This window comes from Prionailurus bengalensis, chromosome B4 (assembly GCF_016509475.1).
Source record: "Prionailurus bengalensis isolate Pbe53 chromosome B4, Fcat_Pben_1.1_paternal_pri, whole genome shotgun sequence".
NCBI lineage: Eukaryota > Metazoa > Chordata > Mammalia > Carnivora > Felidae > Prionailurus > Prionailurus bengalensis.
Genome location: NC_057358.1, coordinates 15,749,276 through 15,774,731, shown reverse-complemented (window position 1 = coordinate 15,774,731; position 25,456 = coordinate 15,749,276). Strand labels below are relative to the sequence as shown.

At 41.9% G+C, this 25,456-nt stretch overlaps 1 protein-coding gene across 1 annotated transcript in view; it reads left to right on the top strand.

Moving 5' to 3' along the window:
* CUBN (cubilin) overlaps positions 1–25,456 on the top strand; it is a 276,911-nt gene that overhangs the window by 102,352 nt on the left and 149,103 nt on the right. The window contains exons 28-29 of the mRNA XM_043564676.1: positions 583–733; positions 23,107–23,288. Coding sequence (XP_043420611.1) covers positions 583–733; positions 23,107–23,288 — 333 coding nt within the window. The remainder of the gene's footprint in view (positions 1–582; positions 734–23,106; positions 23,289–25,456) is intronic.

Below are 25,456 nucleotides of genomic sequence, written 5' to 3'. Positions count from 1 at the left end.
TATACATACACAAGCAATGAAAAAAAAATGTTGACAAGAGAAACTTCCGGTATTAACAAAATATTAACAGTGGTTATCTTCAGTGGAATTAAATTTTGTATTCATTTTTTACATAGCTCTCTAAGCTGTCTAAATGCTTATGTTTGTATTTATATATATTTATATAAATTAGTATTTATATATATATTTATATATGTATCTTTCAATTATAAGATTGCTGTTCAACGAACATCTCTTATATGTCATTAACATGTGAACACATCTCATCTGGACCACCATTTCCTTATTCTGTGCCTGGATTATACTTTCGAGGGAACTTGCTAGGCTGACATAAAACCAAACACTAATATTTGGATTTCCAGATTTATTGGGCTTAGGACTCACCCATAAAGTCTCTCTATATAATCACCTATTTTTAATTTGTTAATTCTTATATTAAGCCTCCTGTGTTCCAACCACCTTAGCAGATTTACCCTTAAACTCAGCCAAGGAACAGCTTTTGCTACATGAACAGACTTTACTTTTTCCCTGTGACACACCATGTAAAGCTCCCCACCCTGGGAAGTTTCTCCTTGATTCCAGCTCTACGACGGCCCCCAGCGGATGGGGCGCTACTGTGGAGCTGACCTACCGCCTGCGGGGAGTACCACGGGCTCCAGGCTTCAAGTGCTGTTCCACACCGATGGGGTCGGTCACCATGAGAGAGGATTTCAGATGCAGTGGTTCATTCACGGTAAGCCCTGGGCTGATCTTAGTTGTATTGGATGCTTGCTACTTGACCAAGAATTCTTCCTTTCCCAGCTCTCACTTTGGAAATGATACCACCACAAATAATGGGGCTTGGGTTACAATCTGGTGCAAGGCCTTGGAAACCTTCCTCAGACACTGGAGGTTTAATCCCGGCAGGGTTAAGAGAGGACAGCACTTGGAGAGCTACTGAAGTCAGTGCAACAATACATCACCGAAGAGAAAGGAGGGGAGCAGAGTGAAGTTTCTGGCAGGAGAAAGACCTGTCCATGGGTGTGGCAAGCAAATGGCAAGGTGGCACTGGGGTCTCCCAGGGGGAGTGGAATGGAAGGAGATTCCAGGCTTATTCTGACATTAGCAGAGAAGGAAGGGTGGGGATCAAGGGGCAAGAATGAGTCAATCCAAGAGAGAAGGGGAAGGGCCAGCTTTGGGCTGAGAGGGGAGCAGGAGTAGAGAACTCACCGGCACTAAGCCAGGGTGTGTGTTGTACCTGCCAGGCAGAGTAGGGCCACCTGCCTACGAACTGGTGCTTCAGAAAGTAGGTAGGGATAATTATTCCTTTGAGGATGAAAATTCATGTTTAACAAGGGTTCTGAAACTTGTAGATTGACCTCTTGTGGCTGAGTCTAAAGGGAGTAGGCCCCAAAGTGGTGATTCTCAAGATGTGGTCCCCTGAGAGCAGCATCAGCATCACCCGGAACTTGTTAGAAATACAAATTCTTGGGCCCCATCCCAGACCTGTGGAAGCCCAATAATCTGTGCCTTAACTAGTCTTCCTGGTGATTAAAGCTTGAGATCCACTCTCCCAGAGTGATCCACACCTAACAAGTATAGTCCTTGTACGGGACACCTGGGTGGCTCAGTCTGTTAAGTGTCCGACTTTGGCTCAGGTCACGATCTCATGATTCATGATTTGAGCCCCACGTTGGGCTCTGCGCTGACAGCTCAGAGCCTGGAGCCTGCTTCGGATACTGTGTCTCCCTCTCTCTCTATGCCCTTCTCCTCTCATGCTCTGTCTCTCTCTCTCTCTCAAAAATAAATAAACATTTAAAAAATCAAAATAAGTCCTTGTAAATATTATAATAGCAGTTCTCAACCAAGGGCTTAGGGCTCACTGGTAGAGTTGCAACATTATACCAGGACTCACATGCAGACATGTAAGCTGGGCCCGACTGTCAAAGTCAGGGGTGAGCCCAAGGTAAGCACACATAAATGTGTATTGTGGTTGACGCTTGAGTGTTGTTAAAATCATAGGCCATTTATTATATGAATCATAGCGTTGTACATAAGTGAGTACCCTTATTGTAGACTTGAGTGTTAGATGTTCTGTTAATATGAACTGGAGACAGAGTCTATTTCTGTTAAAAATACAAGTGTGGGGCTTTCAGCATTTAAAAGTATTCAGTGGTAATCCACAATGCTACTTATAGCTTGAAATACAGATTATGAATTCCCAAAGTGAATGAGCTATGATAATTAAGCCTGTGGGATTTCTGGACTGTTCTCTTCATCAAGTGGGTAGATTTAACCTTGGGAGGTCAATTTATTGATCTGTTAAGTGAAGGGACTGGATTGGTTTATCTGTGTACTGTAGTCCACCTCTAGTATTCTGTGATTCAGAAATGGTGTGATTCTAAGGTAACTAGAGACAGTGTGAAAAGACCTAGAAGAAACAGGAACGTCTTGAGAAATGACCCACATTTTCAAGGGCTGGGATATTTCCAGACAGTGCTTCTCAGACTTTCATGTGCATGTGAATCACTGGAGATCTTGTTAAAATGCAGAGTCTGATACAGGAGGCTGAGGTGTTTCTAAAAAGCTTTTAGGTTGTGCTGATGTTGCCACCCTGTACACCACACTTTGAGGAACAAGGCGAGAGCAGATGTTAAGGCGGGAGAAAGAAAATGGTAGGAAGACAGCATCTCTAGAGACTAGAGAAAGCTTGTAAGGTGCTTCAAGGTCTCGTTGTACTAACAGCAGAAAAATCTCATCAATCTCTCAATGTCAGGAGGATATGAACTAGGGCCTCTGTGAGAAGGAACCTTAGTGCTTCAGAGATCCAAAGGGGAGAAAGCTTGCATGTGAGACAGAGGGTGGAAAGGAGGAAATGGTAACCAGGAGGGTTATCTGGGGTCCTCAACCCTAGATACACATTGGAATTGCCTGGGAATTGTAAAGAGAACCCATGCCTGGGTTTCAGCCTTCAGAGATAGAATTCAGTTAATCCTTGGTGGGACCCTGACAATTGTTAATTTAAAACACCTCCCTAAGGAATTCTGAAATGCATCTAGGGTGGAGGGTTTTAGGAGCAGTGATTTTGTTGATGCTGGTTATATCTTTCTTCTCAGTGGGTTGCTTCCTCTCCCTTCCAGGCTGTTCTAACTATCCTACCTCAAGGCCACACTAAGAAGTGTGATTTCAAGGACGTTATTGGCTACAGTGGGTTATTGTATCACTGGATTCTTCTAGCCAACATGCTAGACACAGTTGAATCCTCTGCTGAAAGCTTTGAGTTTTTGTTGGGAAAATTTTTTCTACTAGCTCTATTTTGAATCTGTCTTCCTTTGGAAAGGTCAAAGACACTCTCTGTCTATTCTCTCTTCCTGTTTACTATTTCACAACTTTCTTCCAATTGCAGAAAACTTGCTAAGCTTGGAATCAGAGTTGTACAACCAAATTTGATGGCTGGGACCAGAACTGAACTTTTTTTTTTTTTAACTCTATGCTGTCCACTGTACATAAATTACACTTCAAAAGAACTTCTTTTTTTATTTTTAATGTTTACTTATTTACTTATTTTGAGAGAGAGAGAGAAGTGCTAGCAGGGGAGGGACAGAGCGAGAGAGAGAGAGAAATTTCCAAGCAGGCTCTGAGCTGTCAACTCAGAGCCCAACATGGGGCCTGATCCCACAAACCATGAGCTCACAAGGTGAATCAAAATCAAGAGCAGGCTGCTTAACCAGCTGAGCCACCCAGGTGCCCCTGGGAAGAACCTTCTGGAAAGGGATTCTTGGTAGTCTAGATCAGTGCAAAATTAACTATCATATACTATAGTTATACAACACTGCATGTACACAGAGTTTCTACTCTGCATTTTGATGTGGTCTTTTAGCTTGAGATAGCCCAAGGAGAGAGGCCAACAGAAAAGACGAGGGTCAGAGAAGAGTTCTTTGATGGGAGAGGCTCCCGCCCTTCTTACCCAGCAGAGATAGACTGAAGACATAAATCTGGTTTCACAGATTTATGTGTCTGTGAACACACAGACTGCGTGTTCAGTCCACAGATATTAAGGAGCTGTTTTGGGCCAGGTGCTGTGATGGGGCTGGGGCCAGTGTGTGACTCCCACCCGCAGGCCTGGTTCCTGGTTTTGTAGAGCCATGGGAGCACAGAAAAGGGAATTTGATCTAGACAGGAGGTCAGAGAAGTCCTGCGTGAGAATAGGACCTATGAACTAAAATCTAAGAAGGAGCAGGGGTTACACAGGCAAATAGGAGAAGGAAAAGTTTTCCCAGTAGAAGAAGGTCCCTGTGGGGGGGGAGAAAGCAGGGTCAGTATGGGGGACTCAAAGCTTGGGGTGGCTGGGGTTTAAGGTCAAGGGGAGGAGTGCCGGAGACCTGAGCCATGGCCACAGCATTTGGGTCACTCACAGTTAAGGGCTCAGGCTGGGATGGGGCCACACCCTCTCTTTCATGTAAGTCCTTCAGATTTCAGAGAAAGGAGTTCTGATAAGACCTTGAAGCACCGAAGCAACATGGCGTGTTGTGGGATTCGAGATACAAGCTAAGATACAAATACAAATAAATGCAAAAGAAACAGATGCAAACTCCAAAACACATTTAAAAACTGGTCTCAGTGTGAAAGTACCGTTGACTGTGCTTGTGCACGTGCGCGTGCCTATGTGAATGTATTTCAAGAAGTACGTCTCTGCACAGCCCCTCCCGACCTCGGTGTCAGAGTGAGGATCACATGGCCGGGGCCCAGGGCACCAGACCTGACACTAGCCCTGAGGCTCCTTTTCCTTCCCTGGCTGGAAGGAAGTGCCCCTAAACCCCTAGCCTCTCTTCTTTAGAGATGTCTCATTTTAGGCTCTCGGCCCCCACCCCCTAGCTCTTTTCCAAACTGTGCGGTAAGAACCCCCAAAAGCTCTTCACTGAGAATTCAGAATCTACACTGGCATCCTTTCCCGAACATTGCTACTTAGGGAGAATTCTGCGCCCCCCCCTTCCCCCAACACTTCATTTATTTTGCCAATTAATAAATAAGCCTGTTTCCAAAATGTGCTTCTTTGTCAACTGCACAGATCTCCTATTTGCTCTGAGAGCACGGATCTACAATCAGGCTTTATTCGTGGGTCCAAATTTAAAGCGGCTCTGTAGATGGGAGATTAAACCACACCGCCTCGCCTTTATGCGAACCATCAAAGAGAATCCCACTCTGGAAAGAAAGAAATGGCCACAGTTGCCCTGCCTGGCTAAACGGTTCCCGGTATTCAGTGTTGACAGCATTGTCCAGGGGCTGCATTCGGCCTCCGGGGCCTCCATCTGGGTTGCTAAGGTCTCTGCAAGCTGTGTGAATAGAGGCCTCCCGGCCGGCCGTGCACAGCCCACGCCTCTTCGGCTGTCCCTCCCGGGGGCCCTCTTTCACCGGCAGTGGACTCCGGTGCACAGACAGGGCAAGGAGCTTTGTGAGTGAAAAAATGACATTTGCAAAAGGAGAGAACCCCTCAGCTGGGAATAGCAGGGGAAGGGCTAAGTGGCATGTGATCGGGAGGTGATGTCACCCTGGTTTTTCACAAAGCAAAGTGTGGCCTTTTCTTTGGGGAGATAGATGACATCAGCCTCTCCAACGGGGGCCAGTTCCATTTTACCTTCTTTGTAGCTGTTGACGAGATTTCCCAAGGCTTGAGGGTTTTCAGAAATCGGCTCGGGGGAAACATTTAAAAACCCTTATCAAAATCCTCCTCGGCTGCCTTGCTTTGAACATGAGCCAGTGCCTCCTTGAGTACCTGTGGCCGTGTGGCACCGGATGAAAAGGCTTTAAAAGAATGTATTTTTAGAGCCCTGGCAAAGCACCTCCATGAGGTCAGCAGTGTTTCTCTTTGACCTTCCCTCCGCTTCTCTTTCCCTCAAATGTCTTTTCAATGGTCTTTGTTTACTTTGGGTCTTTCAGGGGAATCCCTTCTCACTGGTCATTTTTTATCCCTTTTGTGACTGAGAGTATGTGTACTGTGGTTTCTGGGAGGTTTATCCTTTGAGGACAATTGTTTTATCTTTTGTGATCGTATTATCCATTTGCCTTATGGTGGGTCATCCCTCTTCGTGTCCGAGGGTGAGTAAACCTGGCTTTTTATTTTGTCTTGTTTTGTTTAAAGTTTATTTATTTATTTTGAAAGAGAGAGAGAGAGAGAGAGAGAGAGAGAGAGAGAGAAAGAGAGAGGGAATTCCAAGCAGGCTCTGTACTGACAGTGCAGAGCCTGATGTGGGGCTCAAACTCACAAACCGTGAGATTACGACCTGAGCCAAAGTCAGATGCTTAACCGACTGAGCCACCCCAGACCTGGCTTTCTGAGGCCATCCAGGCCTGCTTTCCAAAGAACAGACCATTTGCAATTGTGCATCGTGTTACAGTCATTGCACGTAGCCTTTGTAGGCAGGAACTTATCAAGATCGTGTTTTTTATTCATTCAACCTACCAACCAACCAGCATATATTGTTTTCACTACCAGGTTCAGCGCATGATGTTGAGAATATAGATAGTGTATTAGTTTGCTTGAGTGGCCATGAGCACATATGACAGACCGGGTGGGCTTACACAGCAGAAACTTACTTCTCATAGTTCTGGAGGCCTGAAGTCCAAAATCGAGGTGTTGGGTCCTGAGGCCTCTCTGCTTGCTTGCAGATTGCAGTCTTCCTGCTCTATGTCCTCTCATGGCCTTTTTTCTGTGAGCACACATCCTGGTGTCTCTTCATGTATCCACATTTCCTCTTCCCATAAAGCCGTTAGTCAGACTGGATTAGGACCCACCCCTAGGAGACCTCATTTTGACTTAATCACCTCTATAATGGCTTTATGTCCAAATACAGTCATATTCTAGGTACTGTGGGTTAGGACATCAGTATAAGAATTTCAGGGGAGACAGCTCAGGCCATAACAGAGAAGAAGGAGAGAGCATCCTTGACTTTAGGGAGTTAGTCATCTAGTAGGGGAGACAGACAAATAAACCAACTGTAGAAATAAATCCATAATCCATGATGCTGTGGGAGCAGAGGAAATGGGTGATAGCCTGAGGGAGTGTGGGAGTCTCTCCTGACAGCTTTGGTACTTGAGCTGACTTTTTTTTTTCTTTTAGTGTTTATTTATTTTTGAGAGAGAGAGAAAGAACAGGGGAGGGGTAGAGAGAGAGGGAGACACAGAATCCAAAGCAGGCTTCAGGCTCTGCCCCTTAAGCTGACTCTTAAAGAATGAGCAAGAATTGATCAGCCAGACAAATATCTGGGAGAGGAGGACATTTCTAAGTAGAAGCAGGGGGGCTTGGGATAGCACCAAAGTTTTGTAATGGGCAAGTATTTCAGTTAGAGCACAGCTTCTCAATGTCAACTCTAAAGGCGTGAAAATTGGTTCTTAGGAGAGTGAAAAAAAATCTTGTGCTTAACGGATAAAGCTCAGATATGTATCATACATAACATATGGTATATCTGTAATGTTAACACTCCATGGCAGAGAACCTGGGAAAAAATATCTAGGAAGGTTCCCTAGAAGGGCAATAATGAACAAACAGTTGGGAAACACTGAGCCACAGGGAGCGGTGGGGGGTGGTATGGGGGGATGTGGTCAGATATCAGTTGATAAGAACCATTGCAAGAACTTGGATTTTATTTCCTGTGGCCTGTCCCGAGCCTGCCTCTGCATGATGAAGGAATTCACAACAGTCTGGAGGTATGATGATCGCAGTGAAAGTGATTTTATGAATTGTGGTCAGCAGAGATCCAGGGCACGCTCACAAGGCCGGGATGTGAATCACACCGTCTGGTCCTCATGTGAGACAGAGGCCTTTCTCTCTGCTGGTGACGAATTGCTTTCATAGTGTTACTTCCTGTTGGGCAGTGATAGATATAATGTCATAGAGAGAAACTGGTTTGAAACACCCGTCCCTGTCTGCCTTTAAAGTAAGCCTCATTGACAATCAAGACTGTGCCTTTTATTCAGGAAGTCAGTAAGCAACCTCTTGGTAAAGACAAATGGGTAAAAACATAGGCTTCTGTGATTGTCTTATTCTTTAGTGTGATATAAGATAAATCCTGTCCGGTTTGGGTAGAAATTTAAGTAAAAGAGAAGCTTTTAAGAAACATTAGTTCTGTTTAAGTTAAAACTTATTTCCATAAACACTGACTAGGCTTTCTTTTACATTTATATGTGTTATATCCTATCCTGCTTCCCCTGGCTAGTTCAGCCTATTTGGTATTTTGAACTTTTATCTTTGTGATACCCACAGCAAATGAACAGTCTTAGTGTAGAACCAAGAACAGATTTCTGCATTAGGATACATTGTCTTATTTTTATGTATGGCAAATTCTCATATATCTTTTTTGCAAAGAAGCTCTTAATGGATGATGCTAATTTAAAAAAATCTGTTTATAAATTAACTCAACGTTTGTTAAATTGGGATAATAATTTGCTAAAAAAAAAAAAAAAACCACCATGCATCTGTTTTTGCATTGGCTTGAGAACTTTTCCTCCAAGGTCCTCATAATCTGAGACAGCAGTAAACATATGCAGACATTTCAGAATGAGTGGGAAAGCTAAATCCTGACGTTATTTGCCTCCTTGACAACAGAAGATACACATACACACAGTTGACCTTCATTTAACGTTGGCTCTCAGTCTTGCAACCAGGGAGGGCCTTTTAGCAGCCTTGCATCCATATTCCCATGTCCCTGCTATTTGAAAAACTTTTGAGTTCTATTTCCATTGCTACTCTTTGAATCAGTTATAAAAAGAAAGAGAAAAACAAAATAAAACAAAACAAACAAAAAAAAACAACCCCATACAGCCATGACCTTCCCAAATCACATATTGCACAATTTATAATAGTCCTTCAGATTTGGGCCAAAGGAAGGGTTTTCTTGAATCTTCTATTTGTGTTCTTGTTCCCTGGCAACAACATCCCTGATAGATATTGCACATACTTTCCAGGGGATTCCACACTTTTTCATACAACATGAAAAAAAGAAACCACGCTTTTTTTTTTTCACAGTTTCAAATTTTGTGGCAACCAAAAATGACTAAACCAACACAGAACAAGCACAGTGTTCGGTGTAGAGCATTAATTTTTGTCCCCAGAGGTTTCTCTTTTTGAGCATTTACTTAAATATTGCCATATTTATCTGTGATATTTATCCAAAGACTTATTTTATTTGTATGCCACTGTGTACTCAGAGAAACCAGTGCCAGCCTTCAGTGGCATTAATTCACATGAAAAAGAAGGGATCTTTGGTGTAGGATAGTAACTACGTTCTGGAAGATTTAATACAATTTTATATTCTCTATGTAAGTCATGACATTAATATATTTTGTCCATGATTTTTTTCTCCCAGTTATACCTACAGACTCCTCACAAGCTCAATGATATATAGACTTTACACTTAAATGTAATGTAATTTTAATTTTTTTTTAATGTTTATTTATTTTTGAGACAGAGAGAGACAGAGCACGAATGCGGGAGGGTCAGAGAGAGGGAGACACAGAATCTGAAACAGGCTCCAGGCTCTGAGCTGGCAGCACAGAGCCCGACGCGGGGCTCGAACTCACGGACCGTGATATTATGACCTGAGCTGAAGTCGGACGCTTAACCGACTGAGCCACCCAGGTGCCCCTGTAATGTAATTTTAAATTTATTTTAAGACGTTATGATAAAAGTAAACCACATTGCCATATAAAAAATAAACGAAAGTGTGATTTAAGTGCTTGGTCCATTAATTCAATTGACATCTCATTTATTATTGCTGGACCAAGTAATTATTTTAAAAATGTTGATGTTGTTTGGAAAATGTTGATGCTATCATTTTAAGAAATATTTACCATGCGTTGAGCCCTGTGATTAGTGCTTTTAATATTATCTCATGTTTTGTCTAATAATTCTCTTCTGTAAGTGCCATCATCCCCACATTATGGATAAGAAAACTGAGGAAGGAGTCTTAGAGAAGTTAAACAAATTGCCCAAACTCACAGTTCCAGTAAGTGATGGAATTAGAACACAAAAACAGTGTGTGGTGTAGAACTCCAAAGCCTATGTTTTAAGTAGCTGCACTCTGGGATGTCTGCGTGGCTCAGCTGGTTAAGCAGCCAGCCCTTTTTTTGTCTCAGGTCGTGATCTCAAGGATCATGAGTTCAAGCCCCACGTCAGGCTCTCATGCTGACGGCACAAAGCCTGCTTGGGAGTCTCTATCTGCCCCTTTCTACTTCTCTCTGTCTCTCAAAATAAATAAATAAACTTAAAAAAAAATGAATAAACAGCTTCATGCCGCCTATTTAGTAAGAAAGTTTTCCCCACAACTTTTCATTCCAGAAAAGATTAAGCTATATTGCAATGCAGAAATGGCCAGTGTTTATAGCAGGTAATTTTGCAACTAAATTCCCACTGAGGATAATGAATGTTTTAAAATGAACATATACACTCTTTCCCAGTGAATAATATTCTGGTTCCAAGGACTCTCTACTAGACTACACAATTCCTTTTTTTCTTCAGGTTCAAAGAGCAATAATGGGGGGAAGCATATTACTTAGCAAATGACTAGTTCAAAATAGCTGATGTTATTTGTCCTTCAACACAATATCTGCTTTGTTACTCATTTAGAAAGTGCTCTTGTTTTGGAGTTGCTACATATGGTTGATGGGATCATATGCTTCTGAGCTGGGATCAACCACAGAGATCATCTCATCTGTCACCATGGTTTAGCTGCCCAAACTAGTTTACAAGAGGAGTTTTATTAAGGTGAAGAGTAAAAGAATGGCTGCCCCCCAAATAGCTTGGTTTGACTGGAGGTCAACAATGGGGGACAGAGTGGATCCCCTGATTTGGTTAATGTAGGAGCCCAGCCCCGAGAAAGTTCTGCCCTCCTCCAGGGAAACTTCCTGGCCAGGCTGGACGCCTGAATCAGCATTTGCCTTGTGAGCGGACTGCACCCCTTGGTATAATTACAGAAAACGATCCACAGAGCATGGATGGTTGGAGGACATGACCACCACTGGCATGGCGCTCCCTCCCACATCTGCCCATGTGTCCATACGGAGCACCCTCACTGTGCAGGAAACGTTCAGGGTTGAGGAAAGAGAGAGAAAGAAATGGTGGTGAGGGTGATGCGGAGCCCTGGGGGGTGGAGGGGAGGCTCCTGAGCTTTTCCTTATAAGGTACTGAGGGCCAAAACAATTACACCAAAAGAAAGCAGGATTAGAATGAATACTTTTAAATAGAAGTATGAGTGTTGAACTTGGAAAATCACATCAAGAGAACACATTCCCTCAGTCTTTGCTTATGTGGGGGATTTCATAAAAGAGCTATTAGTAGCCTTAGGCAGGACTACTTAGGTATTTTTGGGGGGAAATTAGTCCAGTCGCCTTGGTCTCATTTCATTTCCTTGGAAGATATTTTACACTATTTTTATACGTTTTGTTCAGAAATCTTCAATAATTTAAAACGTATAAGAGAAAAGGACTGAGTGATTGACTTCTCCTGAATTGTAAGCAAAGAACTGCTACTGAGAAACCATTGTTTAATTTGGTTGGAATGAGTAGATTAGGAAGAAAAAGGGCATATTAATCAAAATGAAAAGATGACGAGATTGGCTATACTTCTCTGGGTCAAAATGAAAGATTTTTATCCTTTCATGTACAGGAAATGAAAATTTATACTATGTGAAAAGTCCCAAAATGTGACTCCATTGGGTTCATTTCTCTTTAGTGGGGTACTAAGGCAAAATACTTCAATATTCAGCCTCAGGATAGCTCAGAGAGTCAGAGAGCTATGATAATCTTAATTGTGAATATTTCTATGACATCTTATATTGTCATTTAGAAGTCATTTTATAACCACGGACAGACTCAAGTTTGAGCTCCTTGCATCTGTTTTCCAGGTCATTAACTTCGTGGTATGATTTTATTCTTTCTCTCTCTTTTTTGTCCCTACCATTGAAAACAGATCCCTGCTGTATGGAAATTAGTCAGACAAATGATTATCTCAGAGTATGGAGTTGGGATGAGGTCCTTATGGAAGAGGAAACTTTTTAAACCTTCACTGATTTCTTGGTGCTAAAAATCATTATCCTTAGTTCTTGGCTTTGCTTTTCTCCTAATGTGATACTGAGCCCTAAGTCTGTCTGTAGCTTCTTCAACCGTAGACTTTCCTGAGTCTGAATGTGTGTGTCCTCTCAAAATGCATGTGTTGAACCCTACTACCTAAGGTGATGGTATTAGGAGGTGGGGCATTTGGGAGGTGATCAGCTCATGAGGGGTCTGGGATTAGTCCTAAGAGTTCCCGCTGCCATGTGATGTCTGTGACCCAGAAGAAGGTCCTCACCCTACCATGAGGGTACCCTGAGCTCAGACCTCCAGCTTCCAGAACTGTAAGAAATGCATTCCTGATGTGTATAAGCTATTCGGTCTGTGACATTTTGTTATAGCAGCCCAAACAGGCTGAAACAAACCTTTTCTATCCTCTAACCTTATCCTTAAGCAACCATTATCTAAACTTCAGTGTGATAAATGGGAAGTAATTGATACAAGAAGGAGCAGGGAGAGCTTACCAACCCATGCTCCTTCAGATGTTACACTCGGAACGGCTATCATTTTGCGTCTGTCTTTGGGTTTGGCCGCCCTGTCTATCAGGAAAACAATGGGGGTAGATTAGCTTCCCTAAGGCTGATGTAACAAAATACCACAAACAGGGTGGCTTCAAACAACAGGAAGTTATTTTCAGACTTCTGAAAGCTAGAAGTCCAAACTGCACATGTCAGGAGGGCTGTTCCTCCAAAGGCTCTCGGGAAGGATCCTTCTTTACCACTTCTAGCTTCTGCTGGTTGCCGGCAACGCTTGGCTTTCCTTAGCTTCTAGATGCATAACTCCAATCTCTGTCTCCATCTAGCCTTCTTCCTTCTCTGGGTCTGTGTCTAGATTTCCATCTTCCTCTGAGGACACCAATTATATTGGCTTTCAGCCCCACGCTAATCCAGTGTGAGCCTCATCTTAGTAACATCTGCAAAGATGCTGCATCCAAATAAGGTCACATTCACAGGTCCAGGTAGATGTGATGTCTGGGGGACACTATTCACCCTCGTACGTGAGCTTCTGCAGCTTTTGACAACTTTCTCTTCTCTTGGAGTCACCATGCTTTGTCTTCTTTCTTCTTCCTTTATTCTCAGGAGAACCTCACATTCCTTGGTCCCTCTGTTACCTGATCTTCTTGTTTGGTTTCACCTGTGATTGCCCAATCTTGTGCTAACCCACAAAATCCCCCAGAAAATTAATATGCACGTCCTTAAGATCAGATCATATCCTTAAAATCAGATGGATTCTAGGGGCTCCACCATTGGTCTTGACTTCAAAGAGTCTAGTGATCAGATTTTCATGTTTTTCTCTTAGTAGGATAGATACCTACCGTTTGCCTTTTTCCTGCATCCCCGGAGAACAGCATCCACTTTTAAACTACTGAGAAATTAACTGGTAAAATCAGACCAGATATTGCTGACTTTCTGGGGCTCTTCTACATGTCATAGGCACCTTTGAACAGCTTTGGCCATTTTAGGGAGCTCACATTTCTCTCTACCTCTGCCTTCTACCCCATCCTTAAATTTTTCTGGTCAGAATTGCTTTAACTACATTATTTGCATATCTCACAGATGAAACAGAAGTGAGGCCTCTGTAGTCCACGGAGCAGTTTAACCTTGCCTTGGGTTGGACCATCCCCAAATTCTGAGTTCCTAAGTTACCATTTTACATCCTACCTGGCCCACCAGAAGAATTCTGGCAACTTCCTCCTGCGACCCCACTGCCTCCACACGCTGCCTTGTAGCATGTCAGAGGGGAGTTGGGCTACCCAGTAAGGCACCCCTCCAGGTATTATCAGAGAGAACATTTTGAATTTTTAATTATAGAAAAACAATTAACACATGCATCAGTTATTTTAATGAAGTGTATGGAGCATCATGGTTTACTGTGTGTAAAATGTATTCTTTTACCATATTTTGGCTTTTCAGCTCCTTTTTAACATTGACCACTGACTTCTCAAGTGTTTCCCTCAGAAATTTAAGGATATGGGTGTGAAGACGTCCTGTTTGGATCTGTTCTCTGTTCCTTTTCTTGCAGCCTCGGTGGGCCTTGAACACACCAGTTCCACGCTGACAGTCCTCCCAGAGCTATTGGTTTATGGAAAATAGTTTCAGAAAAATGCCAAGTATAAAGTAACAACTACATCTGAGCAATCGTAGGGAAATACAGAGAGAGCTTTAAACACTTTGTACCTGGGATTCCATTTCCCTGTTTCATTGCTGGTTTGCTTTTATTAGAACTTTTTAATTTAAAAACAACAACTCAAAACTTTGAGGATGGAACATACATAGATTATGCCTCATTTTTATGTGTGCCTTCTGAAATTTTATAACTTGCTTGTTTTAGACCAAGAAAAAAAAACAGTGATAGCAAAGTCCCTTTATGAAAAAGATTTAAATGATCTCCACAAGTAACCAGGTTTAGCAACAGCTTTTAACTCTTCCTTGTTATGAGTTCAGTAGATCAACGTGCTTCCTGATGATAAGGTAAGCACTTCCTTTCAGCTGATGACTGGGAGTTTGGAGGAAAATAAATCAAATAGATTATCAGTCACCAGTACTAAAAGTTTTAGAAAGATTAACTAATTAAAACTGAAAAACATGTGATGCTCTGTAGGACCTTATTTTATTCCAGTTCAGCTGATGTCTAATAATGTTAATATATTAGATTTCATCAGATTTGCCCCACATTAAATGAAAAAAGTTTTTGCTTTATTTATTTTTTTCAGGTTGCTGTGGTGATTTTCCCCTCACTAGATGGACAGAATAGTAATGAGGGTGGTGTTCAACATTGCCATTCCGATGCCTTTGGGCTCAAGTGTCCAAAAGGCACAGTGGAAAGAACACAGAACTGGGAGTAAGGGGCGTGGGGGTAGGGGTGGAGGAGGGATGGATAGAGATGGGGGGTGGCCTCAAATGTGCCATTTACAAGGTGACCTGTGAGTCCAGTAGCCCTCTGGAGCCTCACTTTGCTCAACTCTATTGTTGATTTATTTTTAAGAGAGACAGTGTGAGCAGGGGAGTGGCAGAGAGAGAGGGGGACAGACGATATGACGCGGGCTGTTTACTGACAGCAGCGAGCCCGATGCAGGACTCGAACCCATGCACCATGAGATCATGACCTGAGCCAAAGTTGGACGCTCAACCAACTGAGCTACCCAGGCACTCATACTTTCTTTGTTCATCTCTAAAATGGGCCTGATACAATCATTCTTGCCTCTTGTATAGAGTTGTTAGGAATGTCAGATAAGATCGTCATGTGCTCATTAAAACTGGTTTGAAAAACCATGAGCCACCCTGCAAATATGAACTATCTTTGCTGTAGCTTAATGAACAACTGATTTCTTACCTTTCATCGAGTATTCGTGAAAGCTATTTAGCTGATATGGTGATTCTACCTCCAAATCTTTCTCTCATCTCACCTCATATCTGGATGAATTTTTGTTAAATTATAACGTACAGAATGTATTCAGTGACTATCACGTGCCAGGCAGTTAACTAACAGTCTTACTTTGGTTATTTCATGTAATCTGTGCAACAGCCCTACGACATTAAGTATTAGTGCTGTTACAGATAAAGAAACTGAGGATAGAAAGGTTAGTTATCCAAGTAGTAACAGAGCCAAGGTTGGTCTTATGCCATAGTCTGTGCTTTACTTGGAATATTATTATATTTTCAAAAGTTTTGCAACTTAGCATGCAAATTACACAACTCTGAAGTCATGTTGTCTCCTCCACGAAAATCTTCTGTTACCAGTTGGCTACAAAGAGCCACTTTCTGTTTCTTCCAAATACGTCTCTGTCAAAACCCTTTATTCATCACTCCACTGTCTGCTCCTTTGTCAGCCTTTTAAAACCTTGCTTTATGATTTTCCCTATGTTGACCCCTGAAGTGCTCTCCTGAATCATTGTCCTCTATATGAGATTCCTAAAGCCCGGTTACAGAAAACGTATTTCTTTCTGTCACATTTTATTATTCATCTGACTGGTCAGGTAACATGATGATGGAGAGGATGCTGGAAGTCTACACATCACCTCCTGCATTACTTCCTGATAGCCATTGACTGGTTGATGTGACTTCCTTCATCTACAGCCTTGTCTGGCCTCCATCTCTCTTTCCTTCCCCTTCCTGTGACCCCCCCCCCCCGCCATCACCCCTCAAAATCATGGGCGTGATTGACAGCAACATGATGTTAGATTGTCGCAGAGTCGCCCACAACTGTGTGCCTTCTCCATAGTTGCATCAGGTGTGATATTCACACATGTGTCTGTACCGTTATTTCTGCTCTCAAAGACATGTTGACATGTGCGATTTTCCAGAAGCCTTGTTGTTTCTGTCTCCAGAATGGGTGGATGGATTTAGAAATGCATTTCCTTCTGTGATTCTTTCAGGAGAAAGTGTATTTTAACAAGAGATTGTCAAGACCTAAGCCCCACACCAACGGAAATAGTGCAGTGAACAAAACGCTTTTTCCTCTTCCAAGCCCCCCACCGCCCCCCAAATTTAAATTTGACAAGAAAGTAAACTGAGGATAATTGTTTGTGTAGAAAGTTTTTAGTATTGGACATTAGCAACACTGATAACAGCTATAGAGGTAGAGCACCTTCCCTGACAGGTATATTTTTGAATTCCATAAACCTTGTTAAGAACAAAACAAAAACCCACCTTGTCTCTCTTCCATAGGAGGTGCAGAATAGTACATCAAAATGAACAGCTGTGTCACCCAATATGAATAAGATATTGATTGATGAGGCAGAATTAAACTTAGCTGTTGATTCATTTCAGCATCTGGCACACATTTTCTCTGTTTTCGAATTACACACAGTGAGACTTTTGAATTGTCTTCATATTCCTTTTCCTTGATGATGGGCTAGTATAGGTTCTAAATCCCATTTCTTGTATTGGAACTGACTCCCTTTTCCACAGCTAATTAAGTGGAAAATGATGCATAAATCAAATTTGGAAGACTCACATTCTACATTCTTTAAAAACCCCACAATTTAAAAAAATTTTTTTAATTTAAAAAAGAATTTTTTTAATGTTTGTTTATTTTTGAGAGATAAAGTGAGAGTGGGGAGGGGCAGAGAGAGAGGGAGACACAGAATCCAAAGCAGGCTCCAGGCTCCGAGCTGTCAGCACGGAGCCTGACGCGGGGCTCGAACCCACAGACCGCGAGATCAAGACCTGAGCCGAAGTCAGACGCTTAACTGACTGAGCCACCCACGTGTCCCTGCTTTCATTTATAATTTAAAAAGTCCAGCTTTTGGTGTGACTTTCTAATTTTCCATTTTCATCCATAATTATACAACTCCAAATTCATGTTGTAATGTTTCACTTTTAGCCTAATGATAGCTTGAATTTATGAAAGTATCAAATAAATTCACTACATATTTAATTTTTTGGCTAATAGAAATTTTCTTAATTTTTTTGTGAATATGTTTTCTCTTGTCACTAAAAGAGAGCATAGAAAAAGCCCCAGACATCATTCATTTTTTCAGTTTTTAAAATGTATATTTTGACAGATTTTCCTTTGCCTGATATCATCTACACATCTGTCAAAGAATCCCCAAATCAAGGAAAATGTGATAAAACCCAAGAAAGTGAGGCATAGCAGGCTAAATGTTGATTAAAATCTCTCATCTGTGGACTCGAAATAAGTCCCAAAAGAGAATTATGCTAACATTATCCTATTGAAACTAACAAAAATTAAAATATCTTTTAGCAATGCAATATGATCATTTATTTATTCTTGTTTTGTCTGTTTATTATTTTTTTTTATTTTTAAGAGAGAAAGAGAGAGAGAGAGACAGAGACAGAGACAGAGACAGAGCGTGAGTAAGTGAGGGCAGAGAAGAAGGGAGACACAGAATCTGAAGGAGGCTCCAGGCTTTGAGCTGTCCGCACAGAGCCCGAGGTGGGGCTCCAGCTCATGAGCCATGAGATCATGACCTGAGCTGAAGTCAGATGCTTAACAGACTGAGCCACCCAGGTGTCCCTGTCATTTATTTATTCTTATTTGTAATTTACCACCAATTAACAGGTAAAGGATAAAATAGAGTTCACTGTTTGTTTGTTTTTTTTTCCAAATCAAACATAGTGAAATTACTCTTTGCAAACTGAAGGGAAAACAAAAAGAGTTTAGTGATTTACAGAAAGGCATATGGGGATAGCACTTTTTAGGTCTATAAATGGAGTTGTTATTTTGTTTTTTTTTTGTGTGTGTGTTTTTTTTTCCCAGAGACACTAAATATGCACAACTTCTAGATCACGTATTGCATATGCTCAATAAATATTTATTGACTGAATAAATAGTAATTGGAAAGTTATTTCTATCTTTTTCAGGATGTAGAAATACAGAGTTAAATTTAATTATCAGAATTAATTTTATTTTCCAGTACTTTATACGTTTACCATGAAATATCACTAAATTAACTTATTCTATTTTGCATTTGATGTGAACTTTTAAATCAAAGTTTTTAACCTTTTGATACGTTAAGCCTCAGAGGTAGTGAGTGCACAAAGGATAAAAAGAAAGCTTCATAGTTTTCAAGTGCCAATACTTTCTTTCTCTCCTCGACACACAATATTTTCACTCCAATGGGGTAATTTTTTTTAATATCTTTTTTTGTTAATGTTTTTATTTATTTTTGAAGGAGAGAGAGACAGAGCATGAGCCAGGGAGGAGCAGAGAGAGAGGGAGACATAGAATTTGAAGCAGGCTCCAGGCTCTGAGCTGGCAGTACAGAACCTGATGCGGGGCTCAAGCTCACGAACCGTGAGATCATGACCCGAGCCGAAGTCGGACACTCAACCTACTGAGCCACCCAGGCGCCCCTCCAATAGGGTACTTTTTTTTTTTCAATATATGAAGTTTATTGTCAAATTGGTTTCCATACAACACCCGGTGCTCATCCCAAAAGGTGCCCTCCTCAGTACCCATCACCCACCCTCCCCTCCCTCCCACCCCCCATCAACCCTCAGTTTGTTCTCAGTTTTTAAGAGTCTCTTATGCTTTGGCTCTCTTCCACTCTAACCTCTTTCTTTTTTTTCCTTCCCCTCCCCCATGGGTTTCTGTTAAGTTTCTCAGGATCCACATAAGAGTGAAACCATATGGTATCTGTCTTTCTCTGTATGGCTTATTTCACTTAGCATCACACTCTCCAGTTCCATCCATGTTGCTACAAAGGGCCAGATTTCATTCTTTCTCATTGCCATGTAGCACTCCATTGTGTATATAAACCACAATTTTTTTTTATCCATTCATCAGTTAATGGACATTTAGGCTCTTTCCATAATTTGGCTATTGTTGAGAGTGCTGCTATAAACATTGGGGTAAAAGTGCCCCTATGCATCAGTACTCCTGTATCCCTTGGGTAAATTCCTAGCAGTGCTATTGCTGGGTCATAAGGTAGGTCTTCCAATAGGGTACTTTTAATGATACTGGAATTTGCCTTTAAAAGGCACACACATAAGTGCTATTGATGAGAAGAAACCATGACAGATTTAAAAATACGATCTGGTTTTGTATTTTATAAACCTTGTTTATGTTTGTTTTAAATCTTGGGGAAAAGTACACTGTGGGTCTCCAGAGCTGTAAGTGGGTGAATAAAATCAGTGCTGTAGTTTTTCAAAGCATCACTGCCTGCCAAGAACCTGATATTATCATTCCAGCTTTTACACTGACTAGTTTAAGGGTATTCGTATCCTGTTATTCACAAAGGAATTTACAAGGTAACCTAAAACCACTGGAAAAGACAATGGAAAATGTCAGGCAGATTTTTAGATGAATCAACTATGATAAAAAAAATGGAATTAGATTGTCTGGTGAACTGGAGTGAAATAAAAATGAGAACTGGGAGATACCCAAGATTCCATTTCCTTGTTCTCTTTTATGCGATGTGGCCACCAAGGTATTTTCCTCCAAAGATTTTTTTCATTGGATTTTTTTTTTTTATCTGATACAACCGGTCTCAGGATTCACAGAAGCTGAAAATGTAGGCTGAAAGGAAGAGGGTGGGGTAACGGAACGCTTTTGCTTCCCTGTGATGTATTTTAATAGAAGGTGTTACAACTTCCGATAATTTTTAGGGGGCCACTGTGTCACAAGATTCCAGAGGGCATCACGTGGTGGCATCTACTGTGACCGGTGCCCCCCACAGTTGTGCAGTGGTGCTGAGTAAACTGTGCTGATTTTGGCTTCAGGAACGTTTTCCATGTGTTGTTCTAGTAGGAAAAATATTTTCTAATCTTTCATGGCATTCATGTTTTTGTGACATTCACCAGAGTCTATAAACAATATCAGTGCGTCTAACTTTAAACTATTGCCCCCCCCAAGAGGTTTTAATGAGAAATGAAGGTTGGAACTTTACAGGCCCCAGGAAAGATACTACCCTGTGCAACAAACTTGAAGCCTGAAAACACAGGTTTTCAACTAGAAGGAGGAAATGGGCACTCCAGAAGGTGGTGGCATTTGGAGCTGGAATCAGATTTCTGTACTGAGATCAAGGTTCTTCTTAGAATTCTCCTCAGCTCTTTTCAGCTAAGTCGAGATTCTGTATGGAGAGTATTTCTTCTGAATGGGTAGAGAGTAGACATGACCTCAGCTTTAGGGGCTTGTTTTAAGTCATGGCAGGTTAATTGTACTCATGTGACAATGCACAGATGTTCATCTTGGAGTGAGGAGGTACTGCCATTTCTTAAAATTTATTTATTTTGACAGAGAGAGAGAGAGAGAGAGAGAGAGAGAGAGAGAACAAGGGGGGAAGGTGCAGAGATAGAAGAAGAGAGAATCTCAATGATGCAGGGCTCGAACTCACAAACTGTGAGAGCATGACCTGAGCCCAAACCAAGAATCGGAGGCTTAACCAACTGAGCCACCCGGGTGCCCTGGTACTGTCATTTTATAAACCCAAAAAGCCTTGATACGGAATAAGAGGAGATACTTGGAACAATTTGCCATCCAGTAAAGAGTATGCTGAAAAAATAAAAAAGGTGACTTTGATATGTTGACAGAGCAAGCAATGTTTTTTAATCACCAAAAATTGCTATTGGAAAAAAAAAGTGATCTATCTTTTCCCCCTAATTTTACCTTTATTTTTTTCCAATTTTGTCATGAAAATTTGAGCCTTTCTCAAATTTTACTTCTTTCACAAAGTTTTCTCTGCCTCTCCATCCTCAAATCTCTGTCTGGATTTCTACACACTACGTGAGTCTGCAGAATTCAGTAATTAAGTCCTTGGGCCACTATCAGATTTCCTGGACTGGTGTCCTGCTCCAACCACTTATAAGCCAGGTCACCTTGGGCAAGGCACTTGACCTCTATTTCCATTGATTTGCTCACTTGAGAAATGCAGATAATCATAACCCAGCTGCTTCACATGGTGACTATGGGTATTCAAATAGGGGGAAAAGCTGTAAAGCACATCTAAGTGCGTGGTGGCAGTTTTCCTTACTATATACCGTGTGTTGCAATATTTGGTTTGTTGTTGTAATCATTTGCCTTAATTACTTTCTAAGCCATGCTGTGTAAACATTCATAAAACGTAAGCTTCATGTTTGGGTTTTACATACCCAGTTTCTATTTGTTTAGTTGGTTTTCAATTAAAATTAAAAAAGCTTTTTTTATTGTTTATTTATTTTTGAGAGAGACAGAGCGACAGAGCACGAGCAGGGGAGGGGAAGGGAGAGAGGGAGACACAGAATCCGCAGCAGGCTGCAGGCTCCGAGCTGTCAGCACAGAGCCTGACACGGGCTTGAATTCACGAGCCACGAGATCATGACCTGAGCCAGAGTCAGATGCCTAACTGACTGGGCCACCCAGGTGCCCCTGTTTAGTTGGTTTTTAGATGTAAGTTTTCTGGGTCAGGACCTATATCATTGGTTGTTTTTGTTTGAAATAGACTTTATTTTTTAGAAGAGTTTTAAGTTCACAGCAAAATTAAGTAGAAGGTAGAGTTCCCATTTACCCCTGTCCCCATACATGCAGTGCCTCTCCCATTATCAACATCTGCCCCCACCCCCACCCAGAGGGGGACATTTGTTACAACTGGTAAACCTACAGTGACACTGCATTATCACCCAAAGCCCACAGTTTACATTAGGGTTCACTCTTGGCATTGTCCCTCCTGACTGACAAATGTGTAATATATATATATCCACCATTATTGTATCATACATAGTAACTTTACTGCCCTAAAAATCTATGCTCAACCTATTTATTTCTCCTCTCCTCTAGCCCCTGGCAACTACTTATCTTTTTACTGTCCCCACAATTTTGCCTTTTCTAGAATTTCGTAGACTTGGAATTATATAGTATGGAGGCTTTTCAGACTGGTTTCTTTCATTTATTAATTTCTTCCACATCTTTTTCTGGCTTGGTAGCTCCTTTGTTGTCAGAGTCAAATAATATTCCATTGTGTGGATGGACCACAATGTATTTATCCTTGTAGCTACTGAAGGACATCTTGGTTGTTTCCACGAGGAAACAATTAGCAATACCAATAAAGCTGCTATGGACATATCATTTATTTTTTTTTTTATTTCCTATAGTCTCCCATACAAAGGTAATAACTTTTAGCTGTTAGTATTCTAGATCTTGGGTCTGATAAGGACTTAGAAATAACACATTGCATACAAGGAAACTGAAGGTCGAGAGACATGGTATTCGCTAACACTGCTTACGTAGTTCATTGTACTTCCTATTGTGAAATTTTTTCCTAAATATAATGAAGAAAATCTAAAAATTGGAGTTCTATTTAAAACATGTTACCAAAGTTTTGATGTGGTGAGAATAAGGACTGAGAATTTTTGTACCAAATGTTATAATCAATATATTTTTTAGGAAGAAATTTAGTAAGTTGTAGCCATGATTTTTTTCTCATTGTTTTATAACTGCTCAATTATAACTCTATTATAACTTTATGAGTTTTCCCCTAAATTAGGCATTGTGCATTTTCAGTTATCTTTTGCGTAGTTGGATGTTTGAGTTTTTCCTAATGGCCAGTGTCCACTTTGAACTGACTGAGCCTTCCTGTTTTAACAGGCTGTGGCGGGGAGTTGTCTGGGACCACGGGCACCTTCAGCAGCCCCGGGTACCCTAACACGTACCCCCCCAACAAGGAGTGCATCTGGTACATTAACACAGCCCCTGGGAGTAGCATTCAGCTCACCATCCACGACTTTGATGTGGAGTATCACGCAAGGTGCAACTTTGACGTCCTGGAGGTAGGAATTTAGATTGCTTTCCTAGCGCATGCCAAGTTTGGGGTAGAACTGGTGATCACTGTGCAAATTATTTGCAGGGGCCAGTGGTGTTCTATTTTTAGACATTTTGATGAGTATCACTTCTTCGTGAGTGATGTTTATGGGCAAATGGGATTACTATCTCAGTTTGGCTTTCCCTAAAAGCAGTGACTCTTGAAGGACTTGGGGGCAGGCAGTTGGACTAGCAGGTGGTACCAGAAAGCAGGAGGAAAGGGGACAGTGGGAGGGAGGGTGAAGGAGGAAGAGCCAGTGATGGGAGCCCCTGTGGGCCACTTGAGCTTTATCCCACTGGGACCCGCTGAGGGGCTATGGGGACTGCTCATCAGAACCATGCCCCTAAGGGTGAGAGTCTGAAGCACTGGTCCCCCAGCTCCTGTCCCCATTGATGGATTGCACTGGGGATTGTTAATGCCCTCCATTTCAGTCTGAGAAAACTCCCTTAGGCAAGGCAGTGAGGAGGCAGAGTGTAGAGAAGGGGCAGGCTTGGGGGGGCAGCTGCAATCTGAGGGGGGTCAACATGGTGCAGGGCACGAAACGCAACACTACTGCACAGGGTTTATCTCAGATAGTTGGGATGACCTTGAGAATCTATTACAACCAGCCATTTATGGCAGGGCCCTGGTCATTAGGAACCAAAACTGAGTGCAAAACTGAATGGCTTCCTATAGACAAAGCGCCTATCGCCTCAGCTCTGGAGATTGCTAGAGCGTTTCATGGCAAGTTTCTATATCTAGTAGAACTTAAACTCCATGAAAGCCTGGGTATTTGTTTGTTTGTTTGCTTCGGTTTTGCTTTCCTGCTATACCTGCCGCAGAGTACTTGGCAAATAGTGAACACTTGATGTATATTTGTGGAAAGAATGAAAGCATACGCATCCCTGACATGCCATAATAACGTGCGTTGGTGGTGGCTTGCAAAGGGACTGTGATATCCATTTTCCCCTTTGAATGTGAAATTATCCAGCAGAGTATGAAGGGAATTTTGTCCCCGTTTTATTGTTATCCAAACAGGGGCTTGGAAATATTGATGGATCTTTCCATGACCCTGAGGATAGTGGGTGGAAAAGCTAAGAACTGAGCTCATCCGCTCCTCGGTGCTGCACGTAAGCCAGTACGTAAAGATAGACAGAGGTGGGTAATGTGCAAGTTATTGGAATGAGCAGCACAGACCTCATAAGAAACTTAACGTTTAAAAACTTTACTTATAAAACAAGTCCCTTCCTTGAAAAGAAGTGGGGTTCCCAAACCGTGCCCTCACGGAGTGGACGCAGACTCACAGAATTGCGTTTAGCAGTGCCAGGCTCTCCAAAGGCGGATAATGCTCAGTAAGTGAAATCAGAGACAGAGCAGGTACGTCCTTGGGTTAAAACCTCTACCCTTGTCTTCATGTAAGTACTGGGTGTTGCCAAGTCATGGCTCCATCTCAGAAGAGGAAAGGTTTTAGGGGAACAAGGTAGCTCTTGAAATTCACACTCCCAGTATGAGTAGGAACAACACTCACATGTGGAAGGTTCAAATGGTCCTTCTTGCCAGCAAGGAATTTTTCGGTGGCATAAAACCCCTTAACACTTACAAAGGGCTGGCAGCAGACTTTTCCACAGTAATGTGAAATGTTCCGAACCCTTCATTTTCATATTCCGAAGTGCCTGTGATTGTTGCCCACTTGGCAAAATGTAAATGGGTTCATTGTGCTTTGCGTTTTGTCCTGCCCATTACGTGAGAAAGCAGACTGGGGCTGCTCGCTGTAAGTGGCTTGGGGACAGGGGGACAAAGCAGGGTCTCCAGACAGCTGTGTTTAGGCAGGGTCCTGTGTCTGCACAAAAAGGGCTCTGAGAAGAGGCTACAGTCAGCCTGGGGCTTATTTATATTAGGACAAGTCAGCCTGGGGCTTATTTATATTAGGACAAGGTGGTCTCCCGTGTTCCATCAAAATCCTTCAAAATCTTGAGCCCCTTAAGTGTTTTGGGAAAGCTTACTTAAGGCTGAAATGAGTCACCCCCTTACCTTTTGTTCAAAACCCTTATTTGACATCCTTGCACATGCTCATGGCAGGTGGAAAGTGCTGTAATAAATTTGCACTAATGATGATAAAATGATTTTTTCCATCTCTCATACCGTAGCTGCTGATAA